Consider the following 16,990-nt stretch of genomic DNA (forward strand, 5'->3'; position numbering starts at 1 on the left):
TAATTTTGTAAGTGTCTCGCAATCGAGTTCTTTACTTATCAACATCGAAGTTGGTAATTGTTTCGTAGCCATTGCAACACTTTGACATCAATAAAGGCCCCCTCTTCGAAATCAACGCAGCCCATAACTACTCCGACCTTGTGTAGCTGATGTTTGTTTGTGCTAACAATGTTGGCATTTTATTGCCTATTCATATTCCGGACAATGACAACAACAACGACAACGACGCCACCGTCTAACGAGTCTGTGAAGCCGGGGTGCAACACTTACATCTCGGCTTGTGACTTGGGCCAAAATCATCATATTCGGGTAGTTGTTGTTGTTGTTTATGTTTTTTTTATGGATTTGCCTCAGTGGCTTACATTAAACGAGAGGCACAAACTTGCCCAGAAGCGGCAGTCCATTCAAGGCTCGCAATGGCACTGCTGCAACAACAGCACGAGCACATGGGGGAAATTTTGTTGTTCTCCAAGATTCAGGTTTGGCAAATGGCTTTTTGCATTTGGGTGTATCTGTGTGAGTGTGTGTCTGTGTCTATGTTGGCGGGTGTTTGTTTTGGTACAACATGTTTGTAGACGAACAACATGTTGCTCGTTGCTTCGTCTGTTTGTTTGTTGTGCTTTTATTTTAACAACAGCCATCAAAAGACGATAACGACACTGACGACGGTGATGATGACGATGACGATGACGACGAGTGGCAACATTCATTCCATTTCACAATGGCCAGGAAAATTCAGTCAATGTCGTGTTCGAATGACTACAACGTTGTGTACATTGTTGTTGTTGGGCCTTTGAATATTGACACAAACTTGTTTTTCCCAACTTGATTCCCAACTTTGGATATATTTTCCCAGCGACGACAAACCAGCCCTGGTATTGGCATAAGGCCAATATCGTCGTCGGTTAAATGTTCCAAACAATGATCTACGAGTAGTTTTGTTGCTGCATCGACATCCACATACCAATAATGCCTCGACAAGGCTACTGTTTGGAGCATAGCTGGCTAGTGGGTTTTTCTTTTATGGCTACCATTTGGTGCCTTGGCAGATGACACTACGGCCAGCCAGTGGTGGATCCTCCTTATCATCAAACACACACACACACACTCGCATACACATACGCACCTATGCATGCAATAAACAATTTCACTTTCTTTGTGAATAATAACGACCCTATTCGTGGAAATTGTCGGGGCGATGAGTACCCAACGATGCCTGCCGAGTTAGCAACAATCTAACGGTGACAAAACCAGAGCATATTCGAATATTGTTGTTTGGCCAGTCGTGTGACACTCGGATGCATCCAAATATGAATTATGCACCAAACAAAAATATTCGAAACCAGTGGCTTTTGTTTTTGACGAGTCCGAAAATTTCTCCATATTTTACCCTCTGCTCAAATAATACATAAGTATGAACCATTGTTTCGAAATTAATGAATAAAAATGGAATGCCGTATACAACTGTTAACATCAGTCAAGACATTGTTAATTGCTTTTGAAATCATTGCAATATCTGTCCCTAAATACTATAACCGAAATTCTGACTTGAAAGAATAGGGAATCATGGGATTTATGATTAATATATAAGTTTCCTATCTAGAAACTGTAATATTCTAATGAAAGGAACGCAAAATAGACAAATGTTCCCTGCCAATACTGGATGGAGTTGCACTGAGTTGCGTCGATGCCGCGGTATGAAACTGCATCATCAATTGCAATCTATTTGTGCAGGAACGCCATAGCTAAGAGCTTGAGGCTTAGATCACAAGTCGTACAGTGGATGTGCCTCGCTTGGTGACATGCTATTTAATCCAAGGCACTCATGTCCACGCTAATCACAGTGCAGAGAGCCGCGTCATTATTGACAAGTGAATCTCTCATGAGCACTCCTCAATCTGCTGTCAAGAAGGCAGCAATAGAATAACAGGACCTGTGACTATATACCGGGTGAGATGTAAAAACTGCAACCAAACTGCTTCAGACTGCTGCTAAAATTATTCCAGTGACAGCCCATTATATTGTTTACAAGCGTACAAAAGCAGTTCGGTGAGCACTTCAGCATTTGAATGTGAATAAATCCTTTGTGTCTCGTACCATCGCTCGTTACCGTGATACTGGTAGCGTAGCCCGACTTCAAGGAAGTGGTCGGAAGAAAACAGTAACATCAGCAGAAATGGTTGGAAATGTAAAGAAGCGACTTGATGGAAACCCGCGTCGCAGTGGCCGAAAAATGGCTCGTGAGCTGAGCATATCGCAATATTCCATTCGGCAAATATTGAATAATGAGCTCGGGGTAAAGAAATTGAAATTTCAAAAAGTGCAAGAACTTACAGCGCAACAGAAAGAAAGAGCTAAAGAGTTGCTTCGCTTGGTCGAAAGTGGTGAACTGCCGATGAGAAAACATTCGTTGTCCAGCAGTTTGTAAACAAAAAAAAATTATCGTGATTACTTGCCAAAAAGTCAGCTGAAAATGTGCACCTTCGGTTGGCCACCAGAACTCACCGGCATGGTGATGGCGTGGGCCGCCATAACAGCAGATGGTCGCACTCCGCACGTATTAATCGACCGTGGCATAAAAATAAATGCCGAATATTATCGCGAAAATATTCTGAAGGGTGTATTAAAGCCTTGGGCACCCAAACATTTTGGCCGCAGACCTTGGACATTCCAACAGGACTCAGCACCACCCAAGAGTGGTTACAAAATGAAATTCCTCAATTCATTTCCAGCGCACAATGGTCACCAAAATCTCCGGATACCATTCCGTTGGACTATTGTGTCTGGAGAATTTTGGAAAGCAAGGTTGCCACTAAAAAATACCCAAGTGTCGATCACCTAAAGCAAGCGCTTCGCCGGGAGTGGACCAAAATACCGCAGAGCAACATTCAGGCAGCGTGTGACGGTTTCATTGGCCGTGAAGACCATAATTCGTGCCAAAGGTGACCAATCCGAACAAATCTAAACTTATTCTAAAATTTGATGCTATTTCCAACATTTTTTGCTTTCATTCAATTAAATTTAAAAAAAAAATGTAATAATTATTGCGTTTTACTTTGTTGCAGTTTTTTTATCTCACTCTGTATTGCGTATGAATATTTTTGATAGATCAGACAACTCCCTTTCAGTTGAGTTATTATCTATCAAGTTTTGAGATTACTTAAGAATCCTTTGAAGTCAATGTCAAACTCCACGACTCGGCGTGTGTTGTCTCGGAAACATTGGTGCCTTCTAGTACATTTACATTTCTAAAACTCAAGCCACCTTGAATTGATAGTGTTTATCTATCAATCACTTAAAACGCTTATAAATTGGCAAAATCAGCAACAAGGTACTTTTGCAATAGAAATGATGACGGGAATTCTTTACAAAAGGAGAGAATATAACTATTTTGCAATCTGATGAACCTCATAGTAATAAGTAATCAAGGTTATGCAAATATCCATTAAGATTCTTTTTTTATAGAAGACCTGCAATAAGAGACTTGCATATATAAAACAACATTTTTCGTGTTGCACTGTGCAAGTGGCCTTGACTTATAATTGTTGTCGTTTGGGGAAAAATCATAGTCTCTGAATATTTTCTATTAATGTCCATGTCTTAAAAAGCACACACATTCAACATATACACACACTCATACATATTAGCAAATAAATACAACTTGTGGTTAAGGATAACATATATTTTCATATTTTGTTGTGCTCAAAAGCCAAAGAAGACCCGGTCCAGCCACATTTTTGCATTTGCCAAAAGGCAGAGATAAATGGCTATGCTTTACGGCCGGCAAGTGAACACCATCACCCAAAGCTGAACGAATAACAACAACATCAGCAAAACAAAATAAAATGCTGCAATGCTGGAAATCACTTAATTTCGTTGAGATCCAGTTGAGGTTGTTGTTGCTGTTATTGTGGCAGACAAAAGTGAAATTGGAACTGAGGCAAGTTCAAAGTGGTCCAGTTTTAATGTTCGTTTCTTTCTAACTTGACTCGGTTTGAAAATGAAATGCGGTTGCATAAATCCGTCACATGGGACTACCAATTCAAACACAAAATTATATTGTCCACTCATCGCTGAATGGAGGTGACATATGGCGCTAGCAGTGAATTTGTCTAATCAAAATGACTCCGATTACAAAGAGCAATGGTCAATTGTGTCTTTGCCAAAGCAAAAATTATGAAATACAGCAAATTGTTCATTTTGTACGACCTCCGTTCTTGTGGTAGAATATGGAAGCGTAAAATTGATTAATCCATTTCAGCCAATACAATCGAAGATAATCGGAAAGACAAAACGTTTAGATAAATACCAAAGCTAAGCGACAAGTGTGGGCCACAATCGTCACGGTTATCACTTCACTTTTATTTTATTTCAAAAAAATAATAATTATTGTTCAATTTGTTTTGATTTGACTTGGGGACATTGCAATCAGAACAAATCTCAGATAAGATTATAGATAGAAATATGTATATGGGTATTTTGCCAATCAATGGCCACTGCACACAGACATCCATAGCCCAGTAGTCGGCTAAAAGAAAGTGTCATCAGTGACTGACATGCACACACCTTCACCCATATGTAAGCAGCAGCTAATTCATATTCTCAGTTATGAGAGATTGTTAAAACCCCTGGCAGCCAAGGCAGCGCCAGATGAAAAGTAAAACAAAACAAACAACAAAAAATGCATAACCAACAACCACAATGGAAGGCAATGACTTCTCCAAATCCCACGTACAGACCACAAAATATGCATATTTTCTCACATTCGCCTAGCCAGCCAAGCAACGGGACCACTTTAGTACGGCATTCATTCATTCATAAAAAGTAGCATTTCTCTTCTCCAACCCTGCAGACAGTTTGCGATCATGCCAATATTTGCTGAACTCTAACTGGTGTTGGTTGCAGCATTATGACAATCGAAAGTGGATTAAAATGCACCTCGCAACAGCTTCAATCGTTATCGGCCGTTTTTAGGTGTCAACTGTCTAGCAAAGTTTGTAGAAAATTGGCTAAATAGACCAAAACTTATTAAAGTGAAAATGGCTTAAAAAGCCATGCGCCAGTATGAAGGAAAGGATATTCAAGCCTATTCACCACGGAACTGATATGACAAAAACTGAATTGAGAATTTTGGGAGGATATATGTCATTTGATACGGCCAAAACGTGCCTCATCGAAATAATAATTTAAGAATCATGGTCTCTTTGGACCAAATCCGTTTCAGGACATTTGAAGTCGTTCTATTGATGTCCGTCCGATGGAGTATCCGATTTGGTCCAAAGTTGGTACATGGTAATATTATTAGCAATATTGGTCCACTCCTTCTGGTACATCCCCCACAAATGGTCGAAATTTTCAAAAAAAAAAAAAATATTTTACTGCACAGAACGAGACAGGATAATATGATTTTGCTTCAACTATGCTAATCCTAACATTTACATCAGTGCTAGGTCAGGTCCGAAAATGGACAATATCGGTCAACTCTATTAAGTATATCTCCCACAAAGTGTCGAAATGTTGAATAATTTGAATTTAAGAGTCCGATTGTATCCAAAATACACATCACAATGCTTTTGTTAACCCAAGGTCTGGTGTGAAGGTGGAATATATCGGTCCACTCCCTCTGGTACCTCCCTCACAAAAGGTCAAATTTTTGAATATAAATGAAGCTCAACATCCGATTTCTTTCAGAATTGGTATATCTCAATATTTCCATCAACATAAGATCTGTTATAATGATGGTAGAGATCGGACCATTTCTTCTTAGAATAACAAAAACCTATCATAAAATCCATAATAAGCATCCGGTTTTCTTCACCTTTCACACATCCCATTATTTACACTAAAACAAGATATGCTGTGAAGATGGGATATATCGGTCCACTCCCCCTGGTACCTCCCCCACAAAAGGTCAAAATTTTTAATATCTACGAAGCTCATAAAATGCGAAATTAACATCCGATTTCATTCAGACTTGGTACATCTCAATATTTCCATCAACACAAGATGGTAAGGATCGGACCATTACTTTTGATACCTCCCACATATAGGGTTCTAGGTTCAAATTTCACACATACAAACATTTTTGCTAACACAAGGTCTGTTGTGAAGATGATATATATGAAAAAAACTGCAACCAACTTCAGACTGCTGTCATTTCTAAGCCACTTGTCCGACAGCTGTTAAAATTATTCCAGTAACAGCTTATTATATTGTTTACAAGCGTACTAAAGCATTTTGGTGAGAATTTTCCAGAAAAAAAGTTATTCGTGATAGTGTGATTTATTTATATTTGGCTGGGAAAACCACATGTGGCTACCGTTAGAGTACTCCAGCCTTTTAATGTGAATAAATCTTTTGCGTAGCCCGACGTCAAGGAAGTGGTAGGAAGAAAACAGCAACATCAGCAGAAATGGTTCGAAAAGTAAAGAAGTGACTTGATCGAAATCCGCGTCACAGTGCCCGAAAAAATGGCTCGTGAGTTGAGCATATCGCATTATTCCATTCCGCAAATATTGAAAAATGAGCTCGGGGTAAAGCCATTCAAATTCCAAAAAGTGCAACAGAAAGAAAATAGACTTAAAAGAGGTAAAGAGTTGCTTCGCTTGGCCAATAGTGGTGAACTGCCGAATTGGGTTTTCTCCAATGAGAAAACATTCGTTGTCCAGTAGTTTGTGTTTACTTGCCAAAGAGATCAGCTGAAAATGTGTACTTCGGTTGGCCACCAGGACTCAAACGCCGGCCATGGTGATGTTGTGGGCCGCCATAACAGCCGATGGTCGCTCTCCGCTCGTATTAATAGACCGTGGCATCAGAATAAATGGCAAATATTATCGCGAAAAAATTCTGGAGTGTGTGTTAAAGCCTTGTGCACGCAAATATTTGGATCGCAGACCTTGAACATTCCAACAAGACTCAGCACCATCGCAAGAATGATTACAAAAGTAGGTTCCTCGCTACATTTCCAGCGAACAATGGCCACCAAAATCTCCGGATACCAATCCGTTGGACTATTGTGCCTGGAGTATTTTGGCAAGGAAGGTTGGCACTAAAAAATACCAAAGTGTCAATCACCTCAATCAATCGCCTTGCCGGGAATGGGCCAAAATACCGCAGAGCAACATTCCAGCAGCGTGTGACGGTTTCATTGGCCGTTTGAAGGCTATAATTCGTGCCAAAGGTGACCAATTCGAACAAATCTAATATTATTCTAAAATTTAATGCTACTTCCGAAATGTTTTGCTTTCATGCAAAACAAATGTAAAAACTATGGCGTTTGACTTTTCTGCAGTTTTTTTTTATCTCACCTTGTACAGCGTATGAATATTTTTGGTCGATCAGACAACCCCCCCTTTGCAAGTTTTGGGATTACTTAAGAATTCTTTGAAGTCAATGTCAAACTACACGACTCGGTATGTGTTGTCTCGGAAACCCATTGTCAGCGGCGTATGTTTCCATGCGATTTGAAATAACAACAAAAATACGCATTTAAATTATGTCACGTCTAATGTCTGAACTATTTCCATGTAGCCAACTAGCTACAAAATCGTACATACATACATACCTGCATGCAGATATAACAGTCCATTAATAAATGCAATTAATTTGCCAAGAGACATAAAACAATTACAACAACCACATCAACATAAACATATTATTTCATTATTATTTGGCATTTATAGTGAAAGCAAAAATCACTTTGGCAATGGCCAAATAATATTCAGCTCCTGCAACATCTCGAAGAGATTTCTTACATGAGCAACACAACATTTCTAGATTTATGACCCCAACACAACGCTGACATTGGGTTGTCTGTCTGTCTGGCTGTCGGTAATATGTGGAGATTCATATGCAACACACATACACACACATTTCCACATAAAGCCACATCTAATATTTATTGTTTTATTACAGCGATTATTACAACAATTGCAAAAAAACGACACAAAGCGAAGAAGATGTCAAAGACTCCGGTAATCTTTTGCAGAAACAAAACAAGACAACAAAAAAACCAAGGCACTGTGGGAAATTGTTGCCAAATGCATTTCTTTCAGCATAGATTACATTTAAATGCACAGCCACACATACATACCTACATGTGTGAGTGTGAGTGTGTGTGTGTAAACTGATATGAATGTGGGCATGCAAATGAGATATGAAATTTCATTGGGTAGTCGTCCGAAGACGAGCAAAGACTAATGATTACCCTGGTTGCCACATGCCTACGCTGCCAAAGAGCGTCGGTCGCATCATCGTCGTCCATCGTCCCAACGCCAAAGAAGTCACGTTACGCATACTTATGACGACCGGTTGGGGTTATGTCGTCGCTAATCATTCATACCGCCATACCATCGCGCTGCAGACAGTACAATGATAATTTATGCTTTTGTGCCACCACCATCATCTTCGTCATCATGATCAGCCAGCGATTACTTAACGATTTGCACAAACGGACATGATAATTGTAACAATTGCCACAAAATACGATGGTTGGTGCGCAGCTTTACTCCGCCCGGCAATCCATTACACTTCTTTATATTCACGACAATGGCCAATGAAACCCGACGCTCGGCCTTCTTCACATGTTTTTTTTTTATCAATAAACATATGATGACATAATTTTGGAAGCGTTTGATAGGCGTTCTACAACAATGTTTTGGCAGTGGATTGAATCTTAGATAAAATTTGAAAATTTTTTCGAAATGTCCCCATAGATATAAATGGTGTACGGGGGTGAGATAAAAAAACCTTTGTTGCAGTTTTTTTATCTACGTCATAATTTTTATTTTTTTTTTTAAATTTTATTGAATGAAAGCAAACAATTTCGGAAATAGCATCAAATTTTAGAATAAGTTTAGATTTGTTCGAATTGGTCACCTTTGGCACGAATTGTGGCCTTCAAACAGTCAATGAAACTGTTACACGCTGCCCGAATGATGCTCTGCGGTATTTTGGCCCATTCCCGGCAAAGCGCTTGCTTGAAGTGATCGACACTTTGATATTTTTTAGTGCCAAACTTGCTATCCAAAATACAACAGACACAATAGTCCAACGGCTTGGTATCCGGAGATTTTGGTGGCAATTGTGCGCTGGAAATGAAGCGAGGAACCTCATTTGGTGGCGCGTGCTGAGTGCGATGGTGCTGAGTCTTGTTGGAATGTCCAAGGGCTGCGGCCAAAATGTTTCTTCCATCTACTTCCTTGACGTCTGGCTACCAGTATCACGGTAACGAGCGATGGTACGAGACACAAACGATTTATTCACATTTAAATGTTGGAGTGTTCTAACGATAGCCACTTGTGGCTTTCCAGCCAAATGTAAAGAAATCACTCTATCAAGCTTAAATTCCATCACTAATAAATTTTTTTCTGGAAAATTCTCACCAAAATGTTTTGTACGCTTGTAAACAATATAATGAGCTGTCACTGGAATAATTTTAACAGCTGTCGAATGCGTGGCTTAGAAGTTGGTTTCAGTTTTTTCATCTCACCCTGTATAAGGGGTATACCCAAAACTTGGTGTGCGAAGAAATTGTGATTTTCTGCTCTGGGTATGTCCTGCACCTAAATTTTGTAAGTAGCCGGCTTTTGACGGTGGCTTGAGAATTTCTCCTGGAACGATTCAGATATTTCTAATTAATTAATTATTTTTGTAAGTAGTCCACACAGCAAACGGCCATACTCCACATGGTGATTGTGTCCGGGCTAGCAATTGCTTGTCTGGTTTAAAAAAAGTTCTGTGAACAGGCTATTAATGTCTGGGTGATTTTAAAGATGAAAGCACTTGGGTAAACACGTGAAAGAAAATTATAGCTATATAGTATGACGATCACACAAGTTTCTATATACACCCAAGTATTGAGTTGTGAAAAATCTGCAAAACAAAATGAATATTGATTTGGCATTTAACAAGAGTTATTGTTCACATTGGGCATACATTACGATGCACTAAATGTGGATGAAATAGGATATTCTTTTCGGGAGACCAACCGACAGAGATTTTTGGCGCATCACATGACCTTTCCATAATAGACCTTCATTTCCAAAAAAAAAAACTGCACAACCCAGGGTATTTAACGTTGAGAACATTAGCAATGATGAAAATATAAAGTTAATCGCTTACTAAAATTCGCTTTAAATTTTTGACTATAGGGATTTCAATATATAAGTACAGAGTTCATATATATGTATACCCGAGTTTACTACGCAATGAATAGAGAAATGTACTTTTTTAAGAAAAAGGTATCAGTTCATTGAGCGACGATCGGGTAAAGTCAAAAAGGACAACAAAAATGAAAATATACATTTTATGCCTTTGCAGACCCTCCAGAAATGGCTTGTGCGTGATTTTTGTAGAATATTTAAATGTTAAATATCTTATCTCTATTTATATTGGCATATAGTTCTAGTTCCGGCACCATATGAAGCGTGGAAATTCATATTTACCTTGGAATGCCGGACAATTAATAAATCCGAAATACTTGTATATAGTCTATTAATTAACGCCTTTCCTTGCAGATTCATCAGCATAGAAAATGTGTGGATATGAGACATACTTGCCTACTCTTGATGTTGGGTATTGTGGCCCCAAGTATGAGTTTGGCTGCTGCCCCACCGCCCCTAGACTACTTAGTACCACCACCACTGCCCGCGGCAACAGCAGCAATATCTCCGCCCGCCACACGTTTACATCCTGCCCCAAGACCGGCAAATTCGTTACCCAGCGAAAGTCGTACTGTGCCACATTATGCCTTCCCCAATGGTCAAGCCTTCGCCAAGAACGTTAATGAGCCAGGTCTGATAAGTCGAATGGCTAGATGGTTTGGATTTGCTAACGAAAACTACGCCCAAGATTCTCAAGGAGCGGCTACGAATAATCAGCATTACTATTATCCGAAACCGCAACAGCAAGGATCGGGGAGCAAGGAACCTTGTAATTTATGCAACAAATATCCCTGGGTGCCGATGATGCACAACAGCGTCCAGTACCCATGGGATCCCAGTAAGCAACAACAGCTAGCCGGACAAGGACACTTGTACAAGCAGCCGCCAGTGCCACAATTGCAACATGCCGCCTCCAATCTCAAACAACGGGCCGTCCAATTCCTCTTTCCACCCGCAGCAGCACCACCACCTCCGTCTCACGCGGGACATCACATTCCACAACAAATTCCAAATAAAGGAGGCCCGGAGCCACAATCTCACCATCAGGTGCAATACTCTTCGGGGCCATTTATTCCAATTCCCATACCGAGTTTGAGTAATTCTGCACAACCACCCATTTACAATGCCCGGCCATTCAATCAACCAACAGCGGGACAATCCACGCAATTCACTCCTCAAACTTATCACCCGCAGCATCCGTCCAACAGCCCCAGCTCATTGCCGGCAACTCAGCAACAGCTTCCTTCAACAGAGGCGGCCCACTTCACCGATGCTATAGCATCGGCCCATTCTGAAATACATCTCGACACGGTGATTCCAACACAAATCCCCCCATCCACACAAAATAATGAAGCCAGCTTTGAAATTATAAAAAGTCACCAGGTGGCCGACTACATCTCTTCCGTCGAATATCCGGCTGCATTCGTGCAAACCCAGGCCTTTGATGTGCAATCAACCAGTTCCAGTTTGGCAGGAAATCACCAGACGGACCATAAACCTGTAGTTAATACAGGACGCTATCAGCACTCTACCTTGAGTCCATATCTCAACCAACACATTCCGGCCTCACAAATACTCACAGAACCAGGAAGTTTTGTCCTTGACAATCAGTATCAACAGTCCACACTTCCAGCACAGGTCTATGATCAGAACACAACGATTTACGAATCCCAGGACCATGGCTATGACATCGATAACTTCGTTGCAGCTTCGGTGAAGAACAATTCAATTCACGCCGAGGGCAATTCATACGATTCGTGGACCCTGGAATCAAATGACTTCGTATACGCCACCACCACACCTGAAGTGTACACCCAGACGGAGACTGAAGCCACGACAACCCTCAGGCCAGACTTTTACTCCACCACCACCGAGTCGGTGCAGAGCAACGATGTGGAATTTGTCGCTTCCGTCCAGACCAGCAAGCAGATGTCGTCGACTAAACTGTGGCCTCAGAAGCCACGTGATCGAGAAACACCGAAAAGAATGTTGGATTCTCCAATCCAACACCTCAATGGTGGTCTGGGTGCACCAAGACCCTTCACCAGAGATCCGGCCGATTTGGGCCTAAGAGCGGTGGCAAACAATCACAAATTCTATGAAGAGACAGGACATCGACAAAATTCCCTATCGCCAACTTCGCCAACGCCAACATCAACTTACAGCTCCATAGATGCCAGTGGCCATTATGCGGGAATGTCACCGCCAGCCGTAGTCACTCAGGCCAATCGGCAGCCCTTCATACCCTTCACAACCAAAGTTCAACCTCGTCCCTTCGAGCCAACGAAAAACGCCAGCGACAAGCCTCCAGCAACTCCCTCATTCTCAGATTGGATTCAGGCGCAGAACTCCGATCTTCATACCCCAGCAGAGACAATGCTGGTCAATGTGAAGTTGAATCCCATTACAACGTCAACAACGACAACAACAACAGTCAAGCCGCGTCCCACCAAATACTTAACGAAAATCCTTGCGTCGAACATCAGGGAGTTATTGCAACGAGAACACACCCCGTCCACGAAACTGAAACAAAGTCCCAACTCCTTGAGTTTCGATTTGCAGGCACTGCAGAAGAACATTGACGACTGGACCGAACAGGAGTACACCTCGCTGTCACATCGTCCAAGTACGCCCACAATTTTAGGTAGATCAAAACACATTCCAAAGGAGTATTTACCCTCCACAACGACCACCATTGCGGCGACCAAGTCGCCCGTCAAGCCGCAGAGGCAGTCCAAAACTACGAAGGGTTTCTTGGACACCTCAGAACTGTCGGCGTCCGTCAATAGCTTGGAACCTTTGTACGAGAGAAAGCATTTCCAGTTCACTGCGATAAGCGACAATCACCTGCAGGAAACGTACGACAGTCGAGAGGTCTCCAAATACCAGACCACTACAACTGCTCCCACAACAACACCAATGGTAACCACCACCAGCACTACTTCAACCTCTACAACTACTACAACGCTGAGGCCATTCTATCAGCAAGGCGTTGAAGAGATCGAACCAGAAGAACTGTGGCGCAAGGCTAAAGTTTCGATATCGCCAAAAACCAAGGAGAAGGTCTATGTGGTAACGCCACAGCCAATATTCTTCCCCCAGCGACAAATTTCCTCAACATCGACGACAACCACGGAAAGGCCATTCAGTGGATTTGGAAGTGGGTTCAAGTCTCCACGATTTTTAGTGAGACCCACACCGGGCAATGGTAAGTAACGCCTCACCGTTTACGACAATTTTCCGTTATCTCCCAGCAAACCCAACCCTTTGCCTAACCCCCTTTCCATTCTTCCGTGTTTTCGTTTTCCCTTTCAGTTACTGCCAGTAATCTTTTGAAAATTCTAGGTACCGAATCGAACAACAACAACAGTAACAGCAACAAGGGCAAATATCGTTTTGATCTGTCTCAGGAAGTTTTCAGCAATTCATTCTTCTTGCCCGATCACGTGGGCCTAAGAGGACTCTCGGCATATGTGCCCTCGGAGCCGGTGGAAATAATAGACGGCAATTCCAAAGTAAAGCATTTTAAAGCGAACTGAAATATTTGTCAACTTCTTTCATGGAAATGACTAATTAATGAACTCCATTCAACACATCACTCACACCAACACATAACATTCTAAACACCCACACGCACACACCCATTACTCAATTTCATTACAGGTTTTGAAGACCATCAAATCGCCAAAACATCTGGAGAGCAGTAGCTCAACATCCCACAACATAATGGATCTTACCAAAGAGAGACAAACGGCGCCCAAGAAGAAGACCATGGAACCTTCGCCGAGATAAACTCGCCGCCTCCCCCCCACTGCTGCATTTTCAAAATTTCCTGCCCGCCCGCTCCATCCTCCGTCCAATGTATTATAATCCTACGTCCCTTATGTGTTTAGGAAATTGTATTGCTTTTGTATCTAGCAGATATACGAACATTTTTAGTTCCATTCTCCACTCCCCTGTTCACCTCTACGTCGACTTTCCGATCACTTCGCATTATTTTTGTTTAGCTTTAATTTTGTTTGCTCATCACTTGGGTATCGCTCAAGATCGACGAACTAGGATACGTTGTGCCCCCGCTGCTGTCCCCTCGATGCACCGAATACCTGCCAATGTATATGGAATAGTCATCACCACATCGACATAAATAATAATTATTTATGTGTCTATTATTTAATGAAATTTATTTGTATGCCTAATTATCTTCATATTATTTGTATTATTATTATTTTTTTTTACCTATGTGAAATTTGTAAATACATTTTTTTAAGTGATTATAAAAAAAAACCAAAATTACGAAAAATCCAAGCTTATGAAATGAAATGGAATGCTATGTGGAGGCAGAAGGTGAGGTGAGTACACTGTCAGGTTTATGGACAGCTTGTAAATCTGGGATGAGCAAAATCGAAAAAGAGTTTATTTAGAAGGAAACCAATAATTCGAAGATTTGTTGTAATTTTTTTATCAACCAACTTTAAAGTTGGTCATGCCCGATATACACAATGTCTTTTGCCAAAAAGTTAATCAATGCATATGCAATGTTTTATATTTTACCATTTTTTTTTTTTTTGTTTTAGAAAGCAGAACGCCTCTTGAGAATTAAAAATGATAATACTTTGCTAATTCACAAGAAACCAAAAAAAAAAAAAACAAAGATTAGTTTAATTGAGATTTGCGAATGGTAGGCGCCAATCATTTTTGCCAACCTTTCAATGAATTGGAAAATGTTGATAGATTACGAAATTATGATCGATTCCACGTGTACACACACCGACAAGTTGTGCTTTTTAACGATACATCCATGGTACTATGGGGCAGGTTTTTTGAGGGAAAAAATCACAGGCACAAAGTTCGTTTTTAGGTGCTGAGAAGCTATAAAGTATGTTACAAGTATTTTGGCAATAGGTTCTTTACATTCTACACTTTCCCCGGAAATGTTATATCTTTTCGAAATGGTAAATTACATTTCCTCTCATGGGATTTTGAAGTGCGATTTCTCCAAACAATGTCAGCATCTGACTGATTCGAATACATACTGGGTGAGATGAAAAAACTGCAACTGCAAACTACAAATTCAGACTGCTGTCATTTCTAAGCCACTCGTCCGACAGCTATCTTAGAGCACCCCAGCATTTAAATGTGAATAAATCTTTTGTGTCTCGTACCATCGCTCGTTACCGTGATACTGGTAGCGTAGCCCGAAGTCTAGGAAGTGGACGGAAGAAGAAGCGACTTGATCGAAACCCGCGACGCAGTGCCCGAAAAATGGCTCGTGAGCTGAACATATTGCAATATTCCATTCGCCAAATATTGAAAAATGAGCTCGGGTTAAAGCCATTGCAAGTACAAAAAGTGCAAGAACTTGCACCGCAACATAAAGACAATAGACTTAAAAGAGATTTGCTTCGATTGGCCGAAAGTGTTGAACTGCCGAATTTGCTTTTCTCCGATGAGAAAACATTCGTTGTCCTGCAGTTTGTAAACAAACAAAATGATCGTGTTTACTTGCCAAAGAGGTCAGCAGAAAATGTGCACCTTCGGTTGGCCGGCCATGGTGATGGTGTGGGCCGCCATAACAGCCGATGGTCGCTCTCCGCTCGTATTAATCGACCGTGGCATCAGAATAAATGCCGAATATTATCGCGAAAATATTCAAGAGCGTGTAAAAGCCTTGGGCACGCAAACATTTTGGCCGCAGACCTTGGACATTCCAACAGAACTCAGCACCATCGCACTCATCACGCGCCAACCAAAAATGGTTACAAAATGAGGTGCCTCGCTTCATTTCCAGCACACAATGGACACCAAAATCTCCGGATACCAATCCGTTGGACTAATGTGTCTGGAGTATTTCGGAAAGCAGGGTTGGCACTAAAAAATACCAAAGTGTCGATCACCTCAAGCAAACGCTTCGCCGGGAATGGGCCAAAATACCGCAGAGGAACATTCGGCCATAATTCGTGCGAAAGGTAATCAATTCGAACAAATCTAAACTTCTAAACTTATTCTAAAATTTGGTGATATCTCAGAGATCTATTGCTTTCATTCAATAAAATTTAAAAAAAATAAATATAACAATTATGGGGTTTGACTTTGTTGCAGTTTTTTGTATCTCAAAATGAACCTTTATTCCAAAAACGTAAAACATTTGATAAAACAATATTTTAATGCAACCAAAAATAGTTCTCCGTTTAGGGATATTTGAACATCAAGCAAACTAGAAGTTCCCCTTGAACACCGTTAAATGGCGCCCAATGGCAAAAACATTTAAATTTCAATAAAAAAAATGTTCAAGGTATTTCGCATTCTTAAATTTGTGCATTTTTCAATTATATCGAACATTTGATATCATAAGAAGTTTACCTTTGCATTCAACCCATTTTCCACAATCAATAGAAATTTAAAAAAAATAGAAAAAAGTAATTTTTGGCTGTTGTCTTCCTCAAGAATAACAACCTACCACAGTTCGATTCCAATGTTTCACACACAAACTTTCAATTGAAAACCATAAATGATCCGCCGTTTCATGATTAATACAGAAATCATGCGTTCTAGATTATTGTTATTGCCACCGCAGATGACGAAATAACGACATACTCGTTCGAAAATGTCAATCGGTTATTATCAAAAAGTACTCACTTTACGACTCAATCAATCTTAATGATATTCTTTCGCACTAACCTCGACATTGGAACAACAACAACACCAACAACAGCATAATGGCAACCCAGGTGGAGAATAATCAGCCAGAAGGAGGTAACTTATAACAACTTAATGAACTCGGCCAAGAACAAAACAGCACGACAAGAATGGCGATAATTAAACAGAAC

General features: G+C 40.7%; 1 protein-coding gene across 2 annotated transcripts in view; it reads left to right on the top strand.

The window, feature by feature from the left end:
- The window catches only part of LOC101899128 (mucin-4), a 32,035-nt gene extending 17,591 nt beyond the window's left edge, over window positions 1–14,444 (top strand). Inside the window, exons 2-4 of one of the 2 annotated variants that reach the window (XM_059121695.1) lie at window positions 10,518–13,371; window positions 13,509–13,678; window positions 13,827–14,444. In XM_059121695.1, coding sequence (XP_058977678.1) covers window positions 10,518–13,371; window positions 13,509–13,678; window positions 13,827–13,955 — 3,153 coding nt within the window. In that variant the 3' untranslated portion in view covers window positions 13,956–14,444. Of the gene's footprint in view, window positions 1–10,517; window positions 13,372–13,478; window positions 13,679–13,826 lie in introns of both variants that reach the window. The other variant, XM_005183021.4, reaches the window with a different exon arrangement.
- Window positions 14,445–16,990: the final 2,546 nt, after the last annotated feature.

The sequence above is a fragment of the Musca domestica genome, unplaced genomic scaffold (assembly GCF_030504385.1).
Source record: "Musca domestica strain aabys unplaced genomic scaffold, Musca_domestica.polishedcontigs.V.1.1 2, whole genome shotgun sequence".
NCBI lineage: Eukaryota > Metazoa > Arthropoda > Insecta > Diptera > Muscidae > Musca > Musca domestica.